General features: G+C 40.6%; 1 protein-coding gene across 1 annotated transcript; it reads right to left on the reverse strand.

The window, feature by feature from the left end:
* Positions 1-905: 905 nt before the first annotated feature.
* On the reverse strand, positions 906-27,531 carry LOC145435406 (sialin-like). Its single transcript, XM_080312682.1, has 11 exons — positions 26,960-27,531; positions 24,987-25,087; positions 24,007-24,162; positions 23,162-23,249; positions 16,239-16,325; positions 13,281-13,399; positions 13,063-13,224; positions 12,678-12,807; positions 11,922-12,008; positions 7,981-8,107; positions 906-1,008 (listed from the first exon to the last, which is right to left on the reverse strand). Exons 1-11 carry the CDS (start codon positions 27,093-27,095, stop codon positions 906-908), a joined length of 1,296 nt encoding a protein of 431 aa, XP_080168808.1. The 5' UTR covers positions 27,096-27,531.

Consider the following 27,531-nt stretch of genomic DNA (forward strand, 5'->3'; position numbering starts at 1 on the left):
TAATAGCTTTACATTTGAAATTACCAAGAGCAATCGCGACACACGTGAGAATCTGCGGGGTTCACGGTGTCAGAACCACTTATTCAGCGTGCTATGTGAATACGCTAACTATCTTGATATGTATCAGGTCCTACTGGGTATCAGTTATAACCGGAAACCCTCATTGAATTCAGCATGCAAACATTCTGGCTGGCTGATATTATACTAAAAAGAAAGTTTCTGTCGGTATATCGATATGCATATATTTCTAGCAATACGTGCGAGTGAAATCGTGGATAAAGAGGAACGTAATATTCCGTATCGTATATGAACGTGACATTACTCAGATTATTGCGTCGTATGACGAATATTTCATGATAATATATAGCCGACGTGAGGTAAGTTCAAAGTCACGTCGGTATTGATACACCTATGAAAGACTGCAGGCAGGCATATCGTATATTTAAATACGCGTAAGCTGATTCGCTGCACTTTTCCCACTCGTGTCTTCGCGTTCAATATTAAATCTCAAGTGATGGTAAAAGCAGTCGCAGTTGCCCCTGAAATAAAAGTAGAAGTAGGGATGTCCAAGACACATCAAAACTACTTCAACTAAAAGCCAGTTGTTTTGCGAAGTACGCCTATACGTCGTCGAGAGGTCGCATATTTTTAGCATATAGTTAATTGGACGAGGCTTTGTTTGAAATTGGAAGATGTATCTTCGCGACTCAAACAAAACAACCAAATACACTGCAAATTGGTGAAATCTAAGATTTTATATTGATTCACCGTGATATAGGAAAGGATGGAATTTGTTTTGTCCTCGACGTTTTTGCGGCACGATCTGTGCACACGCATACCATGAGTGCATCATGGGCCTATATGCTAGACAAAGAAGGTGCGAATTTATAGCCCTGTAATGCTTTCTAAGTCTTGAACCAACGCTCCATGATATCCCTGTAATGCGGAGCACCAAGTAGGGAAGTCCTGAATTCCTGGTCTAACGCGACCCGGGATTGAACCCTCGACCTACCGATCAACAATCTCGACGTTTCTTCATTACGTTGTCTTTTCGGTTATAGGGCTATGTCGCGTGATTTTCATGACAAGTTCACGCGATAAAAGTAATAATCTGCAGAGTGTAAAACTCGGTAAATTTGGCTAAGGAACTGTACAAGTAGCCGTTAAAGAAGTATCAAAGACAGCTGCATTGGTATCGGTTTTAAAGCAAGTAGTCAGTACTCTTAAAAGTAAAAGTAGCATAGCCTATCCTTATAGTCAATTACTGAACTACCTCTGCCAATTTCATATTGTCCTGGATGTGCCGAGAAGAGATCCCAAAAAGACTTTTACTGAATCAAAATGGTCAGACGTACTTATTGCATCGATACACAAAATACAGTACCGGCAAAAAAATTCTTAACATTTTGTTGGCCAATAGAAATTTCCTCGTAATTCTGCATACGTTCATAGGCTATTGTTCCAGACAGAAGCATCGCCCCACCACAAGATTTAAGGTGAGTTATCAACAACTATCTGACTCACTTTGCTGCAAGGACATTGTTGTATGTGCCTTCTGCTGCTTTACTGCTCTCTGAATTGAATGGTCTTTGAAATCGCGCAATGCTGTTCATTTTCACAAAATGTCGACGGTTCAAAATACAATCTAACACTAGCATGGTTTGAGAGAATATTTAAATAAAAGAAGAAACTCATATCTCGAATTTGTCAAAAAAAAATTTGTGTGGTGACTTTAGCCCAGGGGTGGGCAAACTACGGCCCGCAACACCGTTCTGTGCGGCCCGCGAGAGTCTAAAGAAACTTTTTAAAAACATTGAATAAAAGCGTACTCAAAATCAAATTAATGCAGCGACTTGATTAACTGTTTCTTAGTATATGTCACCATGATAATTCTAAGACAGTGATTCTCAAACTGGTGGGCGTGCCCGCGAAGCTGAGCTCAACTGAAAAAAGTTTCCGCGCTCCGCGCGAATCACATACCATTCATGGTTATTGCTCTGTATTTAGTTTGAATTACATATTTAAAAATCTCTCAACCACAGTCGTAACCTTCCATGCCATCAAACTATCCGCTAGGTGTGCTAGCATCCTGGTTTCGTTTTGTGATATGACGATAACAAGGCGCAAAATCTTTCACCATCATAAGGGGGGGGGGGGGCGTGTCTTAAAAAGTTTGAGAACACCTGATCTAAGGTAAATACTCACTATCCCAGTGGGATAGCTGCAAAGAGATGGATATAATTTGGATCACGAGTGGGATTTCAGATTGGCCGCTCCATTTTTAATTATTTCAGTGATGTGCTTACAAAAAAACGATTCCGGCGTGTCTTAGGTAGATTCGTAGATTCGCAGATTTAAAATTCAATCCTGTTCTTAGAATCGGGCCAAGCGACTTTCATCTCTGTAGTTTTGAGAAATTGGTTATTGAGGTCCTCCAGCCTATGAAATCTCGCCACTATATGTTTCTGACGCGTGTACGATAATCATCAAAGCAATGTTTGGCTTGTTTTAAATAAGCATATATATTATCTCCATATCCTCACTATATAATCAAATATCAATATTGCGTTTTGGTTTATAATCCCAATTTTATATAGTGCGGCCCGCGAATAGATTCAGATGTTGAATGCGGCCCGCGAGCTCAAAAGTTTGTCCACCCCTGCTTTAGCCATATATATTGGGTAGGGTTTCAGAATTATTCAGACCTATTTTCAAAAAGTCATGGTTTTCAGTCCGTATTCCATGTCTTGTGCCCTAACAACATTTAGCTATTTAACTAGTCAGGATAGCATAGTGATCCGCGTTTCATGAGTGCTGGAGAATTCGTGACTAGTGGTCAAGAACTTAACGATACAGCAGCACGAGGCAATATCATTCACCTCTCACATTTATAACTGATTTATCGTATGTCTGCAGACCCCGATATCTCTGGCTGTAGTCATAACACAACCCCCTTTTCTAATAAAGTCAAGACATTATGTTTTCTTCCATATGCGGCTTCTCTCGAACCATTCAAATTTTTGATTTGATTCTAAAAGCAGTCGAAGTTCTGTAAATAAGAGCTGCATTCTTCGATTTAATACACCTTACTACTCAGTTAGCTGTAAAGCAGCAGAAGGTACGCAGAGCAATGATTTTTCAGTAAAGAACAAACTGTAGTCAAACAGTAGATTATAGCCTATTACCAGAGTTGTGGTGACACGATGCTCCTGTTGAGGCAATATGCTTATAAACTTTCTTAGATCAAGGATAAGTGTGAGCAGAAAAGTTATGTCAAAGTTCAAATATGTACATTTTATGCCACCACGAAGAACATAATGCCTGTTATCCATCACACAAAGATAATTCGGTATTTTTTCGATCATACCGATTTCATTACACTTCTTGACAATGTATTGGGATGATCTTGACATGATAATGTGTTATTTCCAGTACCTTCGTAGCTTTGTACCATGTCGCGTATGCTGCGACATGGCAGATCAAGGTTTCAAGGCTCCTCAGTGGAAAATAGTATGAAAACTAAAATTCTCGTTAGTATATTAACTTTCAGTTACGAGGAGCGTATAATTTCAGTACTAGAAATATTCGTCTTTTACTACTCGACTCGTATCATTAAAATTAATACCCGATTCAGATTTGAGTAAGTACTCGAATCATTGTGCCCAGCCCTACTTTGTATCGAGCACCATGAAACCCCTTATACATACATATCCCCGATATCCCCCTGAATCGTTCTTAACATTAATGATGAAAATATCTTGTTGGCCAGTGTTATGATTGCTCGTACCCCTTGAGCTCCCAATAAACTTTCTCTTACGACTATGACTCGGCAAACGCAGCGTATCGGTCTTCTATTGAACTGAATACAATCAAGCGATCCGAATCGAATAAGAATGCGGATTTGCTTATGCTAAGCGAGATTCGCGATAGTGTTTAATCGCCCGATAGGCCTACTCGATGGAATACAGAACGAATAGAGATTGACTGGAAAATGCATAGCACAAAGCTATGAGACAAAGTGAAACAGTAATCGAACAATCAATTCGAATCAATAATTATCTTATGTAATGAGATAATTAAAATTATTGATTAGAAAGACAAAATACTAATCAATGAAAACACATGATTGGCAAACTGATTCCTCAAAAACATGAGTCACCTCATCATCAAATAAAGGATAACAAATAACATGCCAAATCGCTGACATCAAGAAGGCTACCGTGGATGATTTGATATCGAGTCGAGTGGATTATTCGAATAATAACTTTGATGACGTCACAACGGTGGGAATGACAGAAAAAGTTCATCAAAATAGATGTTTTGCGGTCACAAAAGGAAAATGTCATCAGGTAGGCCTACACGTGATTCAAAGTTGTTCTGTATTCCAGGACCAGGAGCATTTCTTAGCGCATTGTGACCGTAACCAGGATCTTTAACTACTTCGCAGAAATGTCGTTCCATGATTATTCATAGCCTCGTGCGGCAGGTTATTCTACTTCTAAAAGTATTGAGCCGATTGGTTTAGCCCTATCAATTCCTGTATTTGTCTAAATAATTATGAACACTCCAAACGGTTCTGGTATTCGTCCGCTCGCAATTTATTATCTCATTCAACGGGCGATGGAGATTTGTTGCAGATAAGAAAAGTATATAATATACATCTTTGTTGGCTAATCCACATTGTGCTGTTTACGATCGCTGAGGGGTGTACCGCTTCATCTCCACTACTCGTTCCGTGCGTAAAAAGTATACGTAGTACGCCAACACAGTGGCAAATGAATTGGACTTCAGTAACAAAGTTTGGAGATCGCTGTTGTAAACCTATATTATGGACACTTCTGCAACAGTTGCGCCTCCTCTGGTTTTCCATTATGCTTCTTCGCCCATTGCTCTACTTCGGTTGGACCGAACACAATAAAACAAACGGACGAGGCCAGGTATTAAGCTGCTCCAGTCAAAAAGAGGGCCCTCCAACCATGTATCGACTCAGTGACCTTAAAAGCAAAAATAATATTGTATACAAAACTCATCGGAATACCGAAGAATCATTCGCAGGTTTTAGTACGGAGTCTGATAACTCCAGGAAGTTTGACCCGTTCACCTATACGCAGGGGTCGGCAACCTTTTGCTAGTCGCGGGCCAAATTTCGGGTGTGCAACTTTTTGGCGGGCTGGAATTTTTCTTAGTACTATATTTTACGCTCACTTCGATATATTATCCTACATTGCTGCAATCTCAATCATACCAATCAGACACATGTATTTACACTTCAACAACACAGAATAAATGTGACAATTGACGCAGTTTGCTTTGTGAATGGTTTTCAACTTCTGGTAACAAGTCAGACGAAACAAAAATCAGACCCCATTCAAAATGGACGTCCGAAATACGTGATCGTAGCTTGCTCTTCGTGAATTTCATTGTTCAAAACTATTGTTCACATGCGTACGTGCTTCCAAAAATCGATGCAATTTATTTTGCATTGTTGGTCAAGCTGGGATAAAGACCAATTTCAAGAACGTACTCTTTGTCAAAGTCATGCAGCATATGCTCTTTGTATGAAATTTGTCATTCAATTCAACTGCATCGCATTTCAAAATGGATGAGCAGCAAATAAACTCTTCTGAAACCAGTGCTGAACCATTTCCTACACCACGGTCAATTTTTTTTTAATCTCTGACCAGTACCGAGGCTTGTTGCAACAATAGCAAAAAAACTCAAGTTTCCAACCAAGGATTCATCAAACTTGATCACGCATTTGTAAAGATGTTATCCCAATCTTACCTCCAATCTTGGGCAAATTTACTGGGGCCAGAAATTTTTCGCACGCTAATGTTTATCAAATGCAATCTAACAGTTTCCGAGCAAGTGAAAATGTAAATGCCAACCAAAATATTGTAATTCTTAGTTATTAGGAGGTTCCTTCCTTTTGAATTTATTTTAATTTTACGCACCTTATCGGTATCATCCTTATCGCTGACGCCTTACCAATTATATTTCATTATCCCGACCCAGCTCTGAGTAGCCTAATCGTTTGATTACATTTCATTGACTGTCCTGTAGCCTATTCGCTGTTAGTCGCTCAAACCTTTGGTTCTTAACAGTCGCTTGAAACATTTTTCTGTGCTTGTAGCTTTCAGTACTCATGATTAGGAATAGCTCGAATAAAGGGTATATTCTACATATCAGGAATGAAACATGAATAGCTTAAGATTGTTGCTAATTACGTCGCTGCGGTTGTCAAAGAACACCTCTTTACTGAATCGATTACGTGTTTAAAGTAATTGTAATTGTAATTATAATTGTAATAATTTCATGTTTAACAGTAATCATAATTGTAATAGTAATTTGATATTTTTAGCATTGATTAATTGCAATGGTAATGTAATTGAAACATGCCAGGAAGTAATTGTAATTGAATTAAAATATTGTAATTGATCGAACTCTGGTTGGTACTAGGTTTTCTCTCCTCCAGTATAGGAAAGTGAGCATAATTTTCTTAGTACTCTTGACATTTCCAGAGTCGCAGATTTGTTTTGAATGCGCCTCAACATCTCATGTATATTTAGTTGTTTTCCCCCTGAAGTTGCAAATTCAATTTGTTCAGATGTGACGTTAAATGTACCAGGAAAGCAGGATGAGATACCCATTTTCGATTTCGATATTTTTATTTTCGAAGAAAGTTGCTATTTCATTTCTCAGTTCATTCACTCGTGTAAGCATAGCTGCTCGACTTAATGCGCGAACATGACAGATATCGCCATATTGATTTTCTGCTTCTAGTAATATCTGGCGTAGCTGATTCATGTTAATGAGACAAAAATCATATCAACAGTTTTCACCATTGTGGCCAAAACACTATTCAGGTTTGTTGACTTGGCACACAATGCCTTCTGGAGAATTAAACTATAGATAGGCTAACTGACATACGGAGGCTAGTAATCCATAATAGAACAGTTTGAGATTCTGTCATTGCGTCTGAGATATTCCAAGTGTTTTTGAAGCAAAGGAACGACACTTTTATCGTCGCACCCCATGAGAGTGGTAAACCCTTTGAAAAGTATGGAACAACTTCGGTTGCGACATACACCCGATTGATAAGCACTGATCCAGTCTAGTCTATCTCCCTCTCCTACTTCAACCACCTTCGTTTTATGGCGTAACAATAGACTGATACGATGTACGCTACTATTGTATCGTAGCAATGCCGCATTTTTTTCATGCAGTGCTGCACTGCAGATTGAAACTCATTATGAAACGGCAGGCCGTATTCTTGTGATAACTAATTATTATGTCGCTGGCCGGACGATTTCGCTTGGCGGGCCGGATCCGGCCCGCGGGCCGTAGGTTGCCGACCCTTGACCTATAGCGTCTGGATGACCAAGAGCCGAATGCATATAGGTCTTCGATATGGATCCTCGACATCATTAAACCTCGAAGGCTTCTAGGAATTAGGTTTGTTCAGGGTCCTACTAATCGCGTATTGGGGGCATCAATTTTAGAAGCGGATTTTATCGGTGATACTCACTCCAATGACTATAACTCTCATAACGTATCTGCATGAGCTCTTGAAATAATGGATCAACGCGCACAACCTTGAAGCAGTCCAGCGCAACAATGTTTGGATACGCTGTATCATGTCATCTCGAATGTAGCCTAGGGCTGTTCAAAAATAACTTTTTTTTCCCGATTCAAGCCGGTCACCTCTTAAATCGTCAGGTTACCCTAAAAAACGCTGCACACCAAATTTGGTTCAATTCTATTAAGTATAGGGCTCCGCAGATCCAATTGAAATTTTTAATTTAAACAGGGAAATTAAAAAAAAAAATTCCAAATTTTTCTGCCAACCCAATAAAATTGTTGAGCTGTCTTCAAAGACGTTGCAAAACAAATTTGAGTCAATTCCGACCAGTAGAAGCGGAGTTATTGGAGTTTTTCGTTGATATTTCTCGGATTATCCTTGATTGGTGGATAATCCGCGATTTATCAATCAATTCCATCATCGCGCTGGCGGTGTTGCAGAGTGCGGATATAAGACCGGAAAAGCCCGGGGCCATGTCAATAACTGAAGCTGAGATCCCCACCACATTAACAGTAGAAGACATTTCTGTGGTGGAAAGTGAATGTGCTATTTTCAAACTACGATCGCGTGATAGGCTGGGCAGGGCAAATTTGAAGATTCACTCTTCTGCGTATATATACTAATGGTAAAGTTGTAACATTAAATCTTGGTTTTAGTTTTGTGAACCCTGAACATCCAAGATTTTGTGGCCAGAGTGCCTTGGGGCTTGGCGATGTTAGGAAATGTTGGTCGATAGGAGGTTGGTACTGTTTGCCGTTAAACAAGCAGGTGTATGAGGTGCTGTATAGTCTTACTACGGCAGTCTTAACTAGAGCCCGACCGATTATCGGCTCACCGATTATCGGCTCGCCGATAATATCGAGTCGATATCACGCTTGGAGAGAAATATCGGTATCGGCCATTGAAGTTAAAAAAAATATCGGCCATTTCCGTGACGTCACAACATGGTGGCAGGGAGTCAGAGAAGTCGATAGAAGACGTGAGGACGGTAAATTATAAAAATAAATGACTAAGCTGCATATAGTGCATACTGCATACCGAGCAGTAGGCGTGCCTAGCTGAAAAATATTATAGATAACTAACCACCGTTATGCCCCACTGACTTCGTGGGAATCCCCCAGCAGTAATTGATCACCAAAGACAGAGAGCAGCTGGCTGGATGGATAGTTGTCTGCAGAAGATTTCAATCAGTAAGAGAAATGGGATCATCAATCATGCTGGATTGACACTCGTGATGATAGAGAAAAGCGTGGCGTCGAAACATTTCTCGGAAGATAGTGCTATTGGTTCCGTACCAACATAGCTAATTATACCAGTAATGTATGAAGTCGTCTGACTGAGGCCTGCGGGGCCACCATGATAGGAGATATGCGAGCATAGAGGGCAAGAAAATCAAGCAAACGTGGAGTAAAGCCAATAATTGATACGAAAATTTTTGATTCCGTGATGACATTGGCCAAATCTGATAAAAGAGCGTAAAATATTGATCAATTGAATGTTGAAATGCTGGTCATGGCCAAGGCCCAAGGGAGATGGGTGGAGCAGTTGCAGACGTGGACAATTTGAGTTGTTTTGTACATTCTCTTCAGCTATTTGTTAATGATGTGCTGAAGGCTCCAGGTGCACTGCAGAAGATTACCAATATTAATATCAATATTTGGTGAAACCATTGAAGGAAAGATCCCCTGCAAGGGAGCGGTGGAACCGAAATAAAGAAAGATTTCCAATTCTTGCTGTGCCACTAACTATGGTACCAAGTGAAAGACTGCTCACTGTGTTTAGTACTATATACATAATTTATGGAAGACCACAGAAGTTCCCTCCTTGGAGAGAAAGGGCCGAGAAATTGTGCTTCGTGAACTGTAATCTGCAACTGCTGGATTGGTGCTTTTGATATATTTTTATAGCCCCAAGATCATTTCTTTCATGTTCAGTTCAAGCATATCAATGGCTGTAAAGTTGTTGAACTAAATGCTCTGAAGTGTTAAATATGGGCCGTGAGCTAGATTCCATATCTTTTGAATATCGGCTGAATATATCGGGGTTATCGGTGGAGGTACTGGATATCGGTCTTATCGGTATCGGCTCAGAAATCCAATATCGGTCGGGCTCTAGTCTTAACACCGACATTACGGTTGGAAATTCGTTTCGTGTACACATAAGGGGTGGTTTTATTGCAGTGTAAGCAGCCGATGATTGTAGAGGCATATATTGCAGTTCTTGTATAACGGCCGTGTAATACGCAGGAGCTCCATTTCAGCTAAATAACCAAACCGAAAGGACTGTATGCGCGTCTCGAGAACGAGATAATAAAAATCTCCATTTGAAAATATTTGTCATGTTTCGAAAACCTCAACGATTGATTTTTGATAATGTTAAAGGAGGGACGTCGATTTTAATTGGAGTTGATAGTCAGGTTCACGGAGGCACGAATGTGGGCAAAACATGGTTGTAGTCCCATGCATATTTATATCTCGGATAATCGTGAATAGAATAAATCGAATATGGTTCTATTTCACATATATTTCGAAATATATATAAACCATAAGCAATATATTTAATTTCGTGTAACGCTTAAAAAGTTGCAATCTACCATCGTATCCATATTTGATACTACACCTGCACGAATTGCAAACACTAGCATTGTATGATTATAAGTATCGTGCTGGTGAAATCAGGAAAACTATATTGTAATAATTGACGGAGTTGTTACGAATCTTTGATCTATTACTATTCCCTTGACACACGAATAGTTTGTGGCGTCCATGGTGGTTATAACCAAGTCTCGGCGTTGCGAGTCACAAGTCCTTCTTTGATTATAATGTTTTCCCCGTGTCAAGTCGAATCATTTTCATGTTATCACCGAGTCATTCCTAGTTCGAGTAATTCTACGGAAGGTCGCGTCCAAGTCCGGGTCACAATTTTCATCACGAATCAACTACGGGTCACGATAATCAATGGGAGATAATAACAGATCTTCCACAGCACATGGTAGGATTTGTAAGTGATATGACAGTGAAATTTGAGTAGTTGTTTCGGGTTTTTGTAGCCATTTTAAAGTTAATTTCAAGTTTTGATATCTAAAAAAAGATATGTGGCAAATATTGTCAGAACTTGAAAATCTAAACTTCCGACGCGGGCTGCACAAAATCTTGTCACGGGCCGCGTGTTTTAGAGGCCTGATTTAATGTTTAACTCAAGACTTTTCGGCGCTTCTTCGATATACGCCCCAGATCGAAACAGTGCTCCCAATGACACCAACAAATGTTTCACATGAACACAATAAAATTTATAAACGACAAAATAAATTGTTTTTTGCCTTTGTTGTGGAAGGGGGATATTATGGTTGGAGGAGAGGGGGATATTAGGACTGGGGAGGGAGGATTTTAGGGTTGAGTAGAGGGGGGTATTAGAGTTGGAGGGGGGGATATTAGGGTTCGAGGAATGATTAATATTAGGGTTGGGAAAGGGGGATATTAGGGTTGGAGGAGAGGGGGATATTAGGGTTGTGGAGGGGGATATTAGGGTTAGTTAGGGGATGGTTTTAGAGTTAGGGTTAGAGCTGGGTTAGGGTTGAAGCTGTGTTGGGGTTAGGAAATGGGGATATTAGGGTTGGAGGAGAGGGGGATATTAGGGTTGGGGAGGGGGATATTAGGGTTAGTTAGGGGATGGTTTTAGAGTTAGGGTTAGAGCTGGGTTAGGGTTGAAGCTGTGTTGGGGTTAGGAAATGGGGATATTAGGGTTGGAGGAGAGGGGGATATTAGGGTTGGGGAGGGGGATATTAGGGGATAGGTTTAGAGTTAGAGCTTGGTTAGGGTTAGAGCTGTGTTAGGGTTAGGAAATGGGGATATTAGGGTTCGAGGAGAGGGGATATTAGGGTTAGGGGATGGGTTTAGAGTTAGGGTTAGAGCTGGGTTGGGGTTAGAGCTGTGTTAGGGTTAGGGTAACCCAAGAATAGGTTTGGAGTGCGGGACACGATATTCCACTCTCTCCCGACCATAATATCCCCAACCCTAATCTTGGGATACCCTAACACCAACTTTGACCCTAACCCACCTCCAAACCTAATATCCCCCTTCCCCAGCTCTAATCCTGGAGAACCCTAACACAACCCTAATATTCACCTACCCCCAAGCCCAACCATAATCTCCCCCAACCCTAATATCCCTAACCCCAACTTTGACCACATCCAACTCTAATATCCGTCTCTCCACAGGCAAAAAACAAATTATTTTGACGTTTATAAAATTTGATCGTGTTCATGGGAAACACTTGCTGGTTACATGTGAAACACTGTTTCGATCTGGGGCGTATATCGAAGAAGCGCCGACTTTTCTACCTTGCACAGTAAAACACGCTACTGTCGCGGTAACGCTTTTCGTAACTTGCACGGCCGTAATGAGAGAAATCGCCGATAGCAGATGACCTGATAACAGAGGAATAACTCAACGGGTAAATAGTTCAATAATAATGAAAAGTAGAACCATGAATATGTTCTTCTTTTATCACTTATTTTTATGTCAGATTATAGCGATTCGAGTAGTAAACGTCCGTGAATCGCTGTGCGCTCCATATAGACTTATCAAGTCGTACGAATGCCAATTATCATTCCGAAGTGCTTTAAGTTTAACAAGGTCTGAAAAAAGAGATTCAAAACCAAACGATACGATAACTACTCATGGTTATAATCAAATGAAACATATTTCGAAATTCTATATAAGAAATATTTCTCATTTTCAGGCCACAACTTCCATTCTTACAAGAATTGGTGAACATCTATTCCAGTCTCGCTGATATTTATTTTGGGTGGATTATTTATCTTTGAGCATTTGGTGAATGCTCAATTGATTTCGGGTCATCGATATCGATCAGCAGCTACACTCCGCAAGAGCTTCAAGATATGAAAATTACCCATGAAACAATGAGCCTAAACAAAATTCAGGTTGAAAGATGCCACGCAATTTGTTCAGCAAACTGATGATTAATATCTACTATCACCATTAAAATCTCGATATGGTATGTTAACTTACTGTAAACGCACCTTATGTTTGCTGTATTGCTGTCGCATTCAATTGTTGCACATGAAGTTACCTACCGGTAAATTGAACTAATTTGCGAACTCTGCTGCTTCGGTAACCCTTGGCGATAACCAGGTCAACGAGCCATCCGAGCCCAAAGCAAAATAAAATCTTCGCGACATGAGGTATGCCACTCAACGAGCTGCTCTGTAAAAGGTATAGTCGATTGAACTCTGCATTTTAGACAATTATGAAATTTTAAAATATAGGCTGTCAACATGTACGAGTAGGCTACACATTGCACAAACTTACTTTTAAAAATGAACTAAAAGTCTTCGGAAATAGGCCACAGATAGCATCCGATTAATTTACAGTCATTGGCGTTTAATTTTCATCTCCGCTCCCCAAATTAAACAGTAGGCGAACTATCTCAGGTTGGGGACACCTGGCCGCAAAACTGACCTCTTCTACACCGAGTTGGAAAACATCCTGTAGATATGTCGGTAGTAATATGAATATGAATATTGGCATGTGTTCCAGACACGATGCGAGAACGACGCTCCACACGCGTGTAGATTTGAAGATCTCAATCCATTTGACATCACCATGTCTGTCGACGCCAACCTAGCGAAGTTATTGTTTCGCGTCATTTTCACTTCATAGGCATTGAGATGTCGAACCTCATGTCCGATAGATGTCTCGATTAATTGTATTTCGTCCGAGGTAATACGTGGATGGTCTCTTGGAGTCTCGTAAATGATCAAAATCCATATTACCGACCATATGAATCCTGCCGCTCCTATAGAATTTATAGCTGTATGATTAGGTATACTAGAATAAGTAGATTAATCGTTCAATCGGGGCGATTACACGTCGGATTTCAAAAAAAATATCTTAAATATACATTTTACTAATATATTCATTGCATAAATATATTGAAACCCGAAGCTTTTTGAGCTGACACTCTCCAGGGACAATGGTCAGCGAATGAGGAATTTCAAAAACTTGCATCTAGCTACATTACATACATCAATTATGTCGTCATAGAAACAAACAACATGAAATGCATGCAAACCGCGAGCGCTGCTAGTGGGCCATTTTCAGATTGAATAAAAATTCCTTCATCCGACACAAGCGCGGTCACAAAATGTTTATTATAATAGTAATATATATAGTAATATATATATATACTTCTATTCTGCCTCAGTTTAGCTCCACTCAGTGAGTTGCTGAGAAAAAATGAAACAGGATACGTGATGAAAAAAGCAGCAAACTCTGAAGGTCAAAAGATTCATCACCTTTTGTTCATGGATGATCTGAAACTGTACGCGAAATCCGATGCAGACCTGAATAACCAAATGAAAATTGTTCATGAGTTTTCGGAAGATATAAAAATGAAATTTGGCTTGGATAAATGCTCAAAACTTACCATACGACGTGGAAGAGTCACCAGCACTGGCGACATGAGCTTCAAACTGGGTGAAACCATAACAGAATTGAATGCCGAAGATCACTATAAATATCTAGGGATCTGTGAAAGCGACAACATTAAACATGCTGCAATGAAATCAAGTCTGAAAAAGGAATACATTAGCAGGCTCAAGTCAATTCTCAAAACTGAACTCAATTCCAAAAACAAAATCAATGCCATAAACAGTCTTGCAGTGCCTGTCTTGAGATATAGCTTTGGTGTGGTGAACTGGCGCAAAGATGAAATTAAAAAATTGGATACAAAGACGAGAAAATTGATGACAATGCACCACATGCATCACCCAAAATCTGATACACAAAGACTGTACATCCCCAGAAAAAAAGGTGGTCGAGGACTACAAGAAATTGAACAAACTTTCAAAACAGAAATCATCGGCTTGTCACAGTACATCAACAACAGCGAAAACATTTACTGCATACTCATTGCACAGGAAGACAAACAGCGCAAAACAAAATCTCTGAGCAATCGTCACGACAAGTACGTCAGAGAAGTCAACATGGAAACAGCTAACCTGTACACTGCTGAAAACACTGTTGCCAAACCCACAACAATAGCAAAAGCAGCACGAGTCCAGTACAAAAATGCAATGCTCAAAATGAGAGAAACGATATGGGAATCGATGCCTCTTCATGGACAGCACAAGAAGTTAACTTCACAGCCCCATGTAGACGAGCTTTCATGGACCTGGCTATCCAGCTCTGGCCTGAAACCGGCAAGCGAAGGATTCATTTTCGCAGCACAAGACCAATCGCTTCCTACAAAATACTATCGCAAAAGAATTCTGAAGCAAAACACAGACGGCAAATGCAGAATGTGCCACAACCAAAATGAAACTGTAGCACATCTCATGTCCGGCTGTGGGGCACTTGCAGCTACCGAATACACATGGAGACACAATAGGATTGGTCACTACATTCATCTTGAATTATGCAAACATTTTAACATCACCACTTCGACAAAAAATTGGTATGATTACAGCCCAGCACCAGTGACAGAAAACGAACAAGTAAAAATTCTGTGGGATGTACCAGTTATAACTGACCGCGAAATCAGGAGCAACCGCCCGGATATAATCGTCAAACTAAAAAAGAAAAGAGAATGCTTATTCATTGAACTGGCTGTCCCAGCTGATCACAACCTACTGCAAAAAGAATCAGAAAAATACTCCAAATACGCAGACCTCAAAATGGAATGTGAGAAAATGTGGCGATGCAAAATAAACATTCTACCGATAGTCATTGGTGCTACAGGGGTCGTGAGCAAAAAACTCATGAGGCATATCCAACAAATTCCGGGTAACGTTCGATTCGACATGATCCAGAAAATCACATTATTGGGCACTGTGCACATTCTTCGGAAGGCCTTGAATGCACCACTGGACTAAAATTACACTTGTGAATCACAGCATAATTTCTGTAATTTCGATTCTTCATCTTCAATCATCTCTACCTCTGCTCTGTAACCCTTGCCAATTCTTCATCTGCTGCAATTCTGTAATCTGACTTCTCCGTGTATTGCGTAGGAATAACAATTTGAATGTATTACTGAAATTTTAAAAATTTACTCCAATCTCGCCATTTTCCTTTGGGGGCAGGTTGCTCCCCGGATTATGTGTGTATCTACCAGTTTTACTGTGAATAAAGAATATATATATTAAAGACTCATAGTTACTTCCGTCGTTTATTCGCCATTGGTTGATTTTTTTTACAGTTTAACATTCAGAGCACTGGACAGAAATCACATCATTGCGTCAACTGCAGGTTGCGACCATCACAGTGCTTTGCTTTAATTAAACAGTCGGATTCAGCGGGTTCTTACCTGTTCTAAGTCAGCCGTTCGACGCCGGCCGAAGCGAGCCGCGAGGCCCGTACTGATGCGACAGTCCACGAGTATCGGGGGTGGACGTGAGCTCTGACCTGCGCCGGCTCGCTTCGGCCGGCATCGAACGACTGACTTGAAACTGGTAAAACAGTGTTATCATCAGCCGTAGATGAGTGTATTGTATACGCGAAAAACGCCGAAACTGTCTGATTATATAGCCGTGCGCGAAAGTCACAAGTATACCGTGTTTGTCTTGCGAAAACCTTCCAAATACGCAAAAATGGTGTCGAATACCTGTCGATTTCCACCAAAATTACATAGTCACCTGTGCAATAAAACGGGTACTCCCATCCATATTCCTCTGCTAAATATCCACTGATTACGAGAACCAACGCTGCTGCTGAGTTGTAGCCTGAAAGCGTTTGAAATGAAATACATATATGGATGGTCGATTTGGTTGGTCTTGCGATCAGATCATTGCGTATCGAAGTTCAGCTTGTAAATGTTTCGGAATTTCCCAACACGTACAAGTACACGGAATGTCGACCAGTACTTTGACATACCGTGAATCAGACATGGGGTATTACTTCATGAATGTAATCGGTTGCGATTACGATTACTTCTGAATGACGCGATTACGATTACGATTACAGCAAAATAAGGAAGTAGTCGATTACGATTACGATTACTTTGGAAAAGTAATCACGATTACATTTATTTTGCATCTTAGGAGTTATATTAGAAGACAATATATGGATTGCGCTGAAAGGGCCTAATGCAGGGGTGGGCAAACTTTTGAGCTCGCGGGCCGCATTCAGCATCTGAATCCATTCGCGGGCCGCTCTATATAAAATGCGATTATAAACCAAAACTAAATATTGGTATTTTATTATATAGTGAGGACATGGAGATAATAAATGTGCTTAAACAAAACAAACATTGCTTTGATGAAATCGTACACGCGTCAGAAAGATAGTGGCGAGATTTCGTAGGCTGGTCGACCTCTAATAACCAATTTGTCAAAACTATAGAGATGAAAGTCGGTTGTCCCGATTCTTAGAACAGTATTGAAATTTACATCGGGGAGCAGCGATCTGTTCATAGATTTACTAATTTCACTTTTGGTTCAGTTCCAGGACACACAATGCTCTCAGAATCATAACCATGTTAGATTCAAACACGCTTCTACTATGTGTAGATAAAATATAAATGCCCTAATTCTAAGCATAAAGAGAACGAGTCTACCTAAGACACGCGCAAATCGGTTTTTATAAGCACACTACTGAAATAATTAAAACTGAAGTGGCCAATCTGAAATCCCACTCGTGATCCGAATTATGTCAATCTCGTTTACGATTTCTGTGATGCTTTGCAGTTGAAACCTTTCAAACTGTGTGGGCCTTGCGATCGGGCTGCCGCGCCAGAAATTAAACAAAAAATATAATAGGAAGTTCTATAACAGTAGCTCTCAAACTTTTTAAGAGACGCCCCCCCCCCCTTATGATGGTGAAAGATTTCGTGCCCGCTTATCGTCATATCACAAAACGCAACCAGGTTGCTAGCAACCTAACGGATAGTTTGATGGCATGGAAGGTTACTACTATGGGTGAGAGGTTTTGAAATGTGAAGTTCAGAGTTAATACAGAGCAACAATAATGAAGTTGTTCGTAAATCGCGCAGAGCGCGAATTTTTTTTTATTCGAGCTCAGCTTCGTGCCCCACTTCTGATGCTTTCACGCACCCCCAGTTTGAGAACCACTGTCTTAGAATTATCATGGTGAAATATACTAAGAAATAGTTTGATCAAGTCCTTGCATTATTTCGATTTTTAGTACGCATCTTATCCATCTTTTTAAGAAGTTTCTTTAGACTTTCGCGGGCCGCACAGAACGGTGTTGCGGGCCGCATGCGGCCCGCGGGCCGTAGTTTGCCCACCCCTGGCCTACTGTGATAACAAACTCCCTTTAAAAAAGATGCGTCATTTGCTTGTTACGTCATAATGTGCCAAATGCCCTTTTTTCTGGAGGACGATTTATCGCACCCAATGATTTGCATTCTTGCCAGGTCCATGACTGCCGCACCCCAAATTTCCCAATATAGTGCGGAGCGATCTCGAAGGGTACTCAAAAGTATTTCGTAAACCAACATAAATTATAGAGAATTTTCAAGGGATTTAGTTACCTTGAAAATTCCCTCTAAATAAGCTTGATATTGAAATGCATACATTTCCCCCTCAATAAAAAAAGCATAACGTAATTTATAGTAGGGTTGCATTTAAAACAAATGGTTGTTTAAATGTTTTAAACCAGGGGTCACCAACCTTTTTGCAACCAAGGGCTACATTAGGGTACTGATTGAAGCGACGGGCTACCATTTACTCCCGCCGTTTACCCGTGTCAGACACAATTTCCGCTTTGATATGCATAGCACTGGGCAGGTATCGCATAGCGGTAAGACTTCTAATATATTCTTTTAAATCAAAACATCCATTCCCATCATCCAACCCCTCATCCTTTCAAGAAGACCGTGGATGGCATGCCGTCATACCGCCTGTATGAGCAGTACGCCGTTGGCCTATTATATGTCTTCGATATCTTGTTATTCTACTACATGTTGGTATATTACTAATTGTAATTGGGTATCATCATTTTAAGTGGTTTATATATGTATTGTCATTTCTAAGTCACATATTACAGAGTGATTTAAACAACTATAGCTAAATCATTCAATTTATATATTTAAAAGCTCACCGGTGATAATCTGACTAATATTGGCAAATGCTGCTATTCGATCTATTTTTAGAACAGGCTCGCGGGCCCCTCATCTGGTCCTCGCGGGCTACCTGGTGCCCGCGGGCACCAGGTTGGTGACCCCTGTTTTAAACAATGTTTTGAACAAACGCTTTAAAAAAATTGTTTTTTTCTTAAGAGGTAAAATTATGCCATAATTCAGTAAATGCTTCCCAAAAAACATGTTGTATGACCGTAAGGACAATTACTACCCGATTTGGCCGACGTACATCGATATGGAATGGTTGAAACCCCTCAAAATAGTCGGTTCGTTCAACAGTTATAGTACAGCTATTTCGTCAAAGGAGCTATATTCACCCCATATTTTCAATCGTCAATGTCAATCCACATTCGTGACGTCATGGCTTGAAAAAAACACAATAAAAAACAAGTTTCAAACAAGGGCCTTGTTTTAGACATGTTTGCTTTGATTTTTATTTTAAATGCAACCCTAATTTATAGTAAGAGGCATTTAGGTTCCAGTCAATACCGTGCCACGACACACCAAAAGACATATGCAGTTTTGACCAACACGCGACTTCACGAAATGTGCACTTAAGAAAGACCTTGGCCGAAACTAAGGGTATGTGTCCATTGTCAATAGCCTCGCTGGGTGGGTGTGACTAATAGTCCGGTCCTTTCAATCTGAACCCACAATTCAAATGCCACCCGGGCACCCACATAGCATTAAAGTCATGGCAATTTGTATGTGCTTCTCACGAAAGTTTTTCTTAGTCTACTATACGTTTGGGATACAACAATATCTTTTGATCATATAACAGACCTGAGGTCATGAATTAACAACATACACTAAAGTAATTATAACAAGATACCAGACGTTATAATTATGAATTACGTGTCCCCAGCTCCACAGGTAAAGCTGACCATCGGGGGCAGAGAGAGGATTAAAAATTAATAATAATATAATGCAATTACCAATATTATTGACGAAATTCCGTCTTCAACTTGAAAAGACCAACGTTTGGACTGGGGGACGAATTGATGTTTTGGTCGTGATTCTAGCTATAACCCACGCTGACATGATATATAAATCCATGGCTATAACGGCAGGTCCCAATGTTGAGTAAAGAATTGTGAAATAACGATTGGCGTCCGTTTCGAGTAGAGTCATATGAGAATAAGATAAAAAAGAACATAAAATTCTGCCTTCAACTTAATACAGATATTGTCCGGCAAGCTGCCGTCACGAGAAACGGCAAAAACGGCTCGGTTATGATAGCCCAGTGGTTCTTAACCTTTTTTCTCCCAGCGCCCCCTTTCAAAAATTATCGTGCTCCAGCGCCCCCTCCAACTTCATATTGTAAGGAATGTAATAAAGACAATGAGTAAGAGGGAAGGCCGTAACAGCACTTCGTTAACCCCCCTAAAAACGATTGCCTTGTGCACCCAAGTGCGAAAAATTTCACTAATTAATGATTGAATTGGTCAATATCATCGGGAATTGCATGTAATTTGAGATCAAATTTTATCCTCTCTCTGCTCACGTAAACACATTTACCGGTAGAGCTAAGGGAGGTGCAATGTTCCCTCTAAGCTGCGCACGTGCGCAGTGCTGACACGGTCTCTGCACACAGAAAATCTACGTTGCGCACAACAAATCCGGAGTTATTACCTTTTTTTAGTCGTTACGCACTGTTGTCCAAGGGTCAGCGCAGTGAGTTAATTGTTGAGTGTGCGCAGACTCATAAAAACTTAGAGCGAACATTGTGAGGTTTCTTGGAAACTGTAGGGCCCGTTACTAATAATTAAACATATTTGGGCGGGCGAACCCGTTGGTATGACTTCGTTGCATGATGTTATTTCGTGACCCCCTGTCTGCAATATCAAAAAAATATAGAATCGCTCAACGGGGATATCGCCCAACAGGAATATCCCTGTCGCCCAATCGTACTAAACTAAAAGACGCACACGATTTCAGATTGGTATTTCTTCACTGACATATAATTTTTCCCTGTCAGATAGAATTCGTCTTCTGGGGTTCTGATTGCCAAGACAGGAACATTCGGTGTCAGTCACTTAGGCGCCCATTGACAATTAAACCTATATGTATTTTGAAGGCTATATGTAACGAAGTTTTCGGTGTTAATTTGCTCTGAATACTCATTAAGGATATGTCCTATCACCACATCATCTATACTGCGAAGCCATTTTTCTCCAGCGCCCCCCATACCGCCCCCCTGAGCCCAGCGCCCCCCATATCGCCCCCTGAGCGTTTCCGCCCCCCTTTAACATCGCCAGCGCCCCCTGGGGGGCGCTGGGGGCAAGGTTAAGAACCACTGTGATAGCCTATATATAATTGCAGCTGTTTATTTTTAATGCTTCGTTGTGGAAACCGTAATGTTTGATTTGGCAAGTACTAAATTTCAAATCTTTGTCCGGTGTACGCACCAGTATACTACATAATACATAGGCCTACTGCTCGTCAAGCAGCAGCGGTCAAACTGCTTTTAACCATGAGCATAACCAAACATCAATACACAAGTTACTATTTTAAACTAGGCAGAGTGGTGATTATTCATCCTGCTGCGAGGCACTGGCGTGTGGAACGTGTTGATAACCTGATATACTGCACGGCGGATGCTCTTACAATCACAGTACAGTAATGTACGTACATCGAATATCTATTTACTGTGGATACTTCATACGCAATGAGTAGCAAAGCTAATAGGCTGCTTCTGACGTAATAATGAGCAATGGCATTTGAAAATCAGACGTTTGTGCTATCACGAACCTGGCATAATATCTCTTCCTTGTTCACGAATGTTAGGTTTATGTCATGGTCAGACCTGTTTATTTGTGGATTTCTCCAAAAATAACAAAAATAGCTTGTTTTTGGATGTTTTCAAATTTTATTTTTGGAGGTTCTCCAAAAATAAGAATTGAAGGTGTTTTGAACCCTATTACTACTGAAAAAATCCACCAAAAGTACGTTATTATCATGTATTCAAGTCCTCCAACACATAGATATCATCAGTGATCTTGATCTAACTTTACAATACATTCTTCACAAATTTAGTCTTTGGCCTGGAGGATGCCTTCTAAAGAATATTAATCACTGCGAGACGCCCCCCCTGATTTCCGAGATATCGGCCTCGAACGTCGCAATTGTGGGAAACATCGAGGTTACGGGTCCTAAAATGGAGGAAGTCTGACTCTTCAAACTTTCCAAATCTTCCAAGCCTTTGCTCCTGAAAAGCGCTCGTCAGTAATGCGCTTGAAACATCTGATCCTCCACGAAGTTGCGTGCCTCATTGAACTTGACAGCCCAACACCCTCTGACCAGAAAACCGTCGTTGTGGCGGTCCTCGTCCCAGTCCTCACCTATACACAGGCGTTCGACCAGGCGCATCAGCTCCTGCTGCTCCATGATCAGAACGTCAAGACCATGAAGCTTCGTGACGGTGATGCTCAGCTTTGTGAGAGCGTGACCATGCGATCGAGAACGAACAGATGAATTCACCAGAACAGCGAAGTTGCACACGCTGGACTGTTTTCGTCCATAACATCAAGGAGTTTGGCACGGTTTCCAGTCAACCAAGAGGCCACCCTCTTCATTGACAATAAACGAGCGTCAACAAACTTCGGGCGCGCGCTTTCCATCTACTCTGGATCAAGTTGTGTTGCCGTCTGAAGCATCAGCAGGTCAGTCGGACCGTCATTGTGTGGACGAAGTGATTGTGACAGAGGTGGCGGCATATGATTTCGCCGTTCCCTTTGCCTCACTCAAACTGCCTTCCCGTCTTCTCTACGTGTCGCACTGTGAAACTTATAGAAGTACAAAGGCGGAAGGGCGGGCAGCCAAGGTCAGCAGAAACGTGAAGTGGATTGAGTGGACGTAGTTTTAGCGTTTCGGTGACACCTTCCCTCACATAGATGCTGTTTTGTGTGTTTTATGAGTTTTTTGGTCGTTTACATCGCTCTGACTTGTTAATTTCACTAAAAAACTTGAAAAAACATCATCCAAAAAAATCTTATTTTTTGATGTTTTCAAATCTTATTTTTGGAGAATCTCCAAAAATTAAACCCAATATCCAAAAATATACAGGCCTGGTCATAGTCCTTGTACAAATAAAAAGTAATCGTTCTTTCACAAAGAAATCGATTAGATATGGGAAGTAGTCGATTACGATTACGATTACTTCGGGATATTTTCGAATGTAATCGATTGCGATTACGATTACTTGAAAATGCTGTAATCGTCGTAATCGATTACGATTACTAATCGCGATTACCCCATGTCTGCCGTGAATACAGGGTTTGACTTCATTCTACGATGTATTCTATCATAAACGAACAGTGCTTTTGACCAGGTCGATACTATCAGATAGATATAATTGACAGATACATATACGCGATAACAATAGTATTTGTATGCGTGGCATTAACAGTTTCCTGAAATGAAATCTAAGTAGGCAGGCTACGGTTACGAATCATTCACCTATTGACATGAGTGATAGATGTTTCCCTCTTTCGTCCACCGGCGACCAAACACCCAACAGCCCTTGCGTTAGTGGGGAATATGATCCCTATGCAAGAAAACATCGTTTATGTATACACCACTATATAATTATGTTGTTCGACATAGACAATGTCGGTCCTCAAGTAGTATGAGGCACTACATAAATTCTCACTCAATATCATGTTAAATTGGTGAATTCTAAGAAACGTTAAAATTATTTCAGTGGAAGTAGAAAATAAATACCTGGAAAGTAGTCCACGGTAATTTCAAAAATAGCTTAATCAGCGGTGACTACTTGCGCGACAAACGACATATCTCACTGAAAATAGGGGTATTGGGCGAAAATATATTCATTTACCGTGATAGGGCAGATTCGCGCACTAATGACAATTTCGATTATGAATGTGCCGCATGCATTTTGTTAGTACTATCTTTCACTTTACCTAGTCTAAATGGTAACGGTAGTGAGTGTTGCCCAAACACTGAGGAGTTTTTATGGTGTTAAGTCTAAATGCAAAACCATTGGATTAATTTGTGCAATAACATAAAACCTACTTGTGTATGACGAAAAAAGAAGATTTCGTCACTATAACAACCGCAGTAGAATATGCAAATAAGATAGATCATTGGTTGCCAACATCAGAGTCGCGACACGGAACACAAACTTTAAGTTCAAGTTATACATTTACTGTGTGCCCAAGAAGACACGCGTTTGCAGTTATTCTAGCTGCATGCGCAAAGATATATCGGGAGATCCGTCATAAGTCCTTTTTTAATTCTGGAGTCGAGCCAAAGCGATGATGGATGAAATAAATATGACAAACCGACATAGCTCCGATGAGAATCCTTGCCGCAATGAATACAACGAAGTTTTTCTTAACGAGCACAGGAGTTATTAGTGTCAGGATAGAGGCTGTCAAGATGCATATTCCCATAACGCGCGCCCGTCCGAATTTTCTCCCAGACCAGGCTGCAAACACCTGAAATTGCACTTTCGTGTTCTGAATTAATTTGGAGCTGGAAAAATTGCAGTCAGTCGACATCTGCAGTACAGTACCGATCTTTTTCTAGTCCCTCACTCTTTTTAAATATAACGCAGCTTCTAGATCCCCAATACTTTATGATTAACTGTGAATATGCAATAATTTTGCGGACCTACAATATTGTGTTGCTATTAAGCAGGGGCGTAACACAATTAACATAGCCCCAAACCCAATTTCTATTCAGGTAAAGTTTTATTTCCCTACATACGCCTTCGCAATATCGTCCTCTTGTTAAATGACCATAGATATCAGAATGCCAGGAACGTTAAAAAATGAAGAAATTAGCCCAGTTGAAATCTGTATTACACCAATGCCACAATGTACGTTTTTCGTGATTGTCAGTAACATTAGGTTACTTTAAGGTTTTCAGAAAGAGGCGGTCACTTGTCATGTATTGATAAAGTCCTTTCAGAAATCAAGTCGTCGAAAAAGTCACGAGTCAATTGACACAAAGTTTTAAAGTCACTCGGGTCAAGTCATTTATTACAGAATCTTTCGATTCCTAGTCAATTTCAAGTTATCGAATATTTTGAGTTCGTATCGGTTGATTTGATATCCCGATGAAGACACATCATGCAATTTTTGGCGTACCGGTTTGTCGGCGCCAAACTGGTTACATTCCGCGCGATCTCATATCTAGACTACTGAGGCGATGTAATACGAAAGAAGCATATGGAAGCCATTGAAATTTAGGTGTAGCTTACGTTTAACTCAAAAACCATAATTAGCGCCACACCGAATATATATAGGCTACGTTATACCTGAGAAACTGCGTACCCGTAAAAGTAGCCGCCCAAGGCCAAGCCCTGTTGGTTTGCATCCCAGGAAAATTCAGTGTGAAAACCAGATGTATTATAATGACCTGGAAAGCATATATATATTTGCTGACAATCACTTAATCAAGCGGCGTGCAACAAGCCGAATACGGTAAACAGAGCAAATATATACAGCCCAATACTGGTAATCGAACTGGAACGGTTGAACTTAGTTCAATTAGGCTTAAGCAGTGGTTCCCAACCTTTTTCCAGTCACGTACCATTTCGACGTTTTATGCAGTGCTCGCGTACCACCTACATAAGTAACGCGCGCCAAAGGCGGTCAAAATGCTTCCCCCGTTTTGAGCTGCCGAAGGCAGCGAAACAGAATATAAACTGTCCATTTCCGGTGAATTCTGGGCTATTCTACTTTTCATATCGCCATATCATACGCACCGAAATCGCGAGTGATAATGGTATTAACAGTTACTGGGACTGGGTATGGTCGCGTCAAGCGCGACAATTTTTCAGTTTCAGGAATGGGTTCCGTCATTAATAGTAGCAGTATCACATACTACTGTGAAATATTGATCCTTTCTCAGACCATGTGATCAGATTCACCGGTAGAATTGATAGAGGGATTGTTTTCGAAAATATAGGTAGCCTATAAATGCATCTTCAGGTGAACCAATTGTTATTAGTAACTTTACTGCATGCTGTTATTTCTTGACCCCCATCAGCAGGATCGTTGGTATAGTGGAATATATTGGAATCGCCCAAATGTACCAGAAACAAATTTCAGTCGTGAGAAGCACACGATTCCGATTCCGGATCAGATTGCAAAGGGCGCCACTATATTAAAATCGAAAATCGAAGCTGCATTGAATCGCGCCAAGCGCGAAGAAAATTTCTAGATTAATTCAAAGTTCTCGAAAATTCGGGAGTGAATTCGAAATTTTAATTTGCACGTCGACGGCCGCCAACACATACTAATTGAATTATGAGTGAACGGCCGCAGGTTGCCCACACCTGCTCTATAGTTGATCCATTTATAATTTTTGTGGTCAAATATATTAGAATGGAGTTTGGTTAGATAAGAATCCCAATTCTTTTTGACTAGATCTCTTCCCCGTAGGCCGTCATTGGTGGGATTGCCCCTACGCTACGACGACGACCTTACCACGACGGTCGACGACGGCGGCTTCAGAAAACTCAAAATCAACCCCGCCTGAACTAATAACTCCCTTCGGTCAGAAAATTAACAGAATCTACTCGCGTACCACCTGGAAGACCTTCACGTACCACTAGTGAAACGCGTAGCACAGGTTGGGAACCACCGGGCTAAAGCATTGGCAAATTCCTGCTAAAATCTTGAAAAATTATCCTATTATTACACAACAACAGTGGGGCTTATCGCCTGTTCAGGCATTGCGCGCCACGACAATGAATTTGGTAAAGTTCGGTATCGTTGCTTTTGGTCTTGAGGCAGACGTTACATGCTCGCGCACTCTCAACATTTTCGTTCACTCTCGATTTTCCTGCGTCCAATTTATGGTCACTTTTCCTCAGAACTTTTCAAGACGCTGCGCCAACAGCGAGATCGGCGATGAGGAGCCAAGGTAAACCGAACCAGCAACATAAACAGTTGCCCAACCCTGGATAAGTCCGCAATTTCCAGACCAGTTGTATTCAACTCTTTCACGTAGTCTGCTCTGAAGCTTGATAGTATGCGTACTTGCCCTAGCTTTCTGGCAATGTGTAGGTTTGAGTATTGTGGTTTGCGGTTTATGTGCGTTTTGATGAACATGTGAATATTTCGACATCAAGACAGGTTTAGGGAGAAGGAAGGAAGCAATTGAAATAGCACATTGCGACATAACAAATACGCCTGTCAAATTTGATTTCCGTAAAATGGCTGAAGCAGCCATAAATCAGGCAAGACACGATAACTGGAATTATTGATCCGAAGTTAGCGTCACCTTTTTCCACCATTCCTCGTGAACTTGCATCAGTAACCATTTTCACGATGGCCGAGCTCAAATTCAGTCGCAATGAAGCCAAATTCATCCCGCCAAAGAGTGACATAATTGAAAGCACCCATCTCTTAGGTATCATCTACAGAATAAATTCCGACGATAATAATGCATAGAAAGTAAATTAGAATGTTAAATAGTTATCGTATAGCAAAGATGATTTTATTTATAACGCGTGCGATGTCCCAATATGAATTTCATTTATTTATTATAGTTTTCCTGTAATAATCTGCCTCCTCTGTGAAGAACTTATTAGGCAATTCAAACATTTGACTACATTCCAGGACTCTTGACAAGACCAATTACCTATGGAAAACTGCTACTAAAAACCGTTCAGTTTTATCAGGTAAAATACATAACCATTACATCCAGATGCCCAGTTGCGGCACTCTACTAGCTCGAATGCCAATCCATGTGTACCGTGTAACTATACTGCGTACTGTATGCCACGCTCTTACCTTGAATATCACGTTATTATTTGCGTCGTGATCCGAAGAGGAAGCAACAGGATGTAAAAC

This window comes from Botryllus schlosseri, chromosome 3 (assembly GCF_051294905.1).
Source record: "Botryllus schlosseri isolate E-star chromosome 3, Bs_hap1, whole genome shotgun sequence".
NCBI lineage: Eukaryota > Metazoa > Chordata > Ascidiacea > Stolidobranchia > Styelidae > Botryllus > Botryllus schlosseri.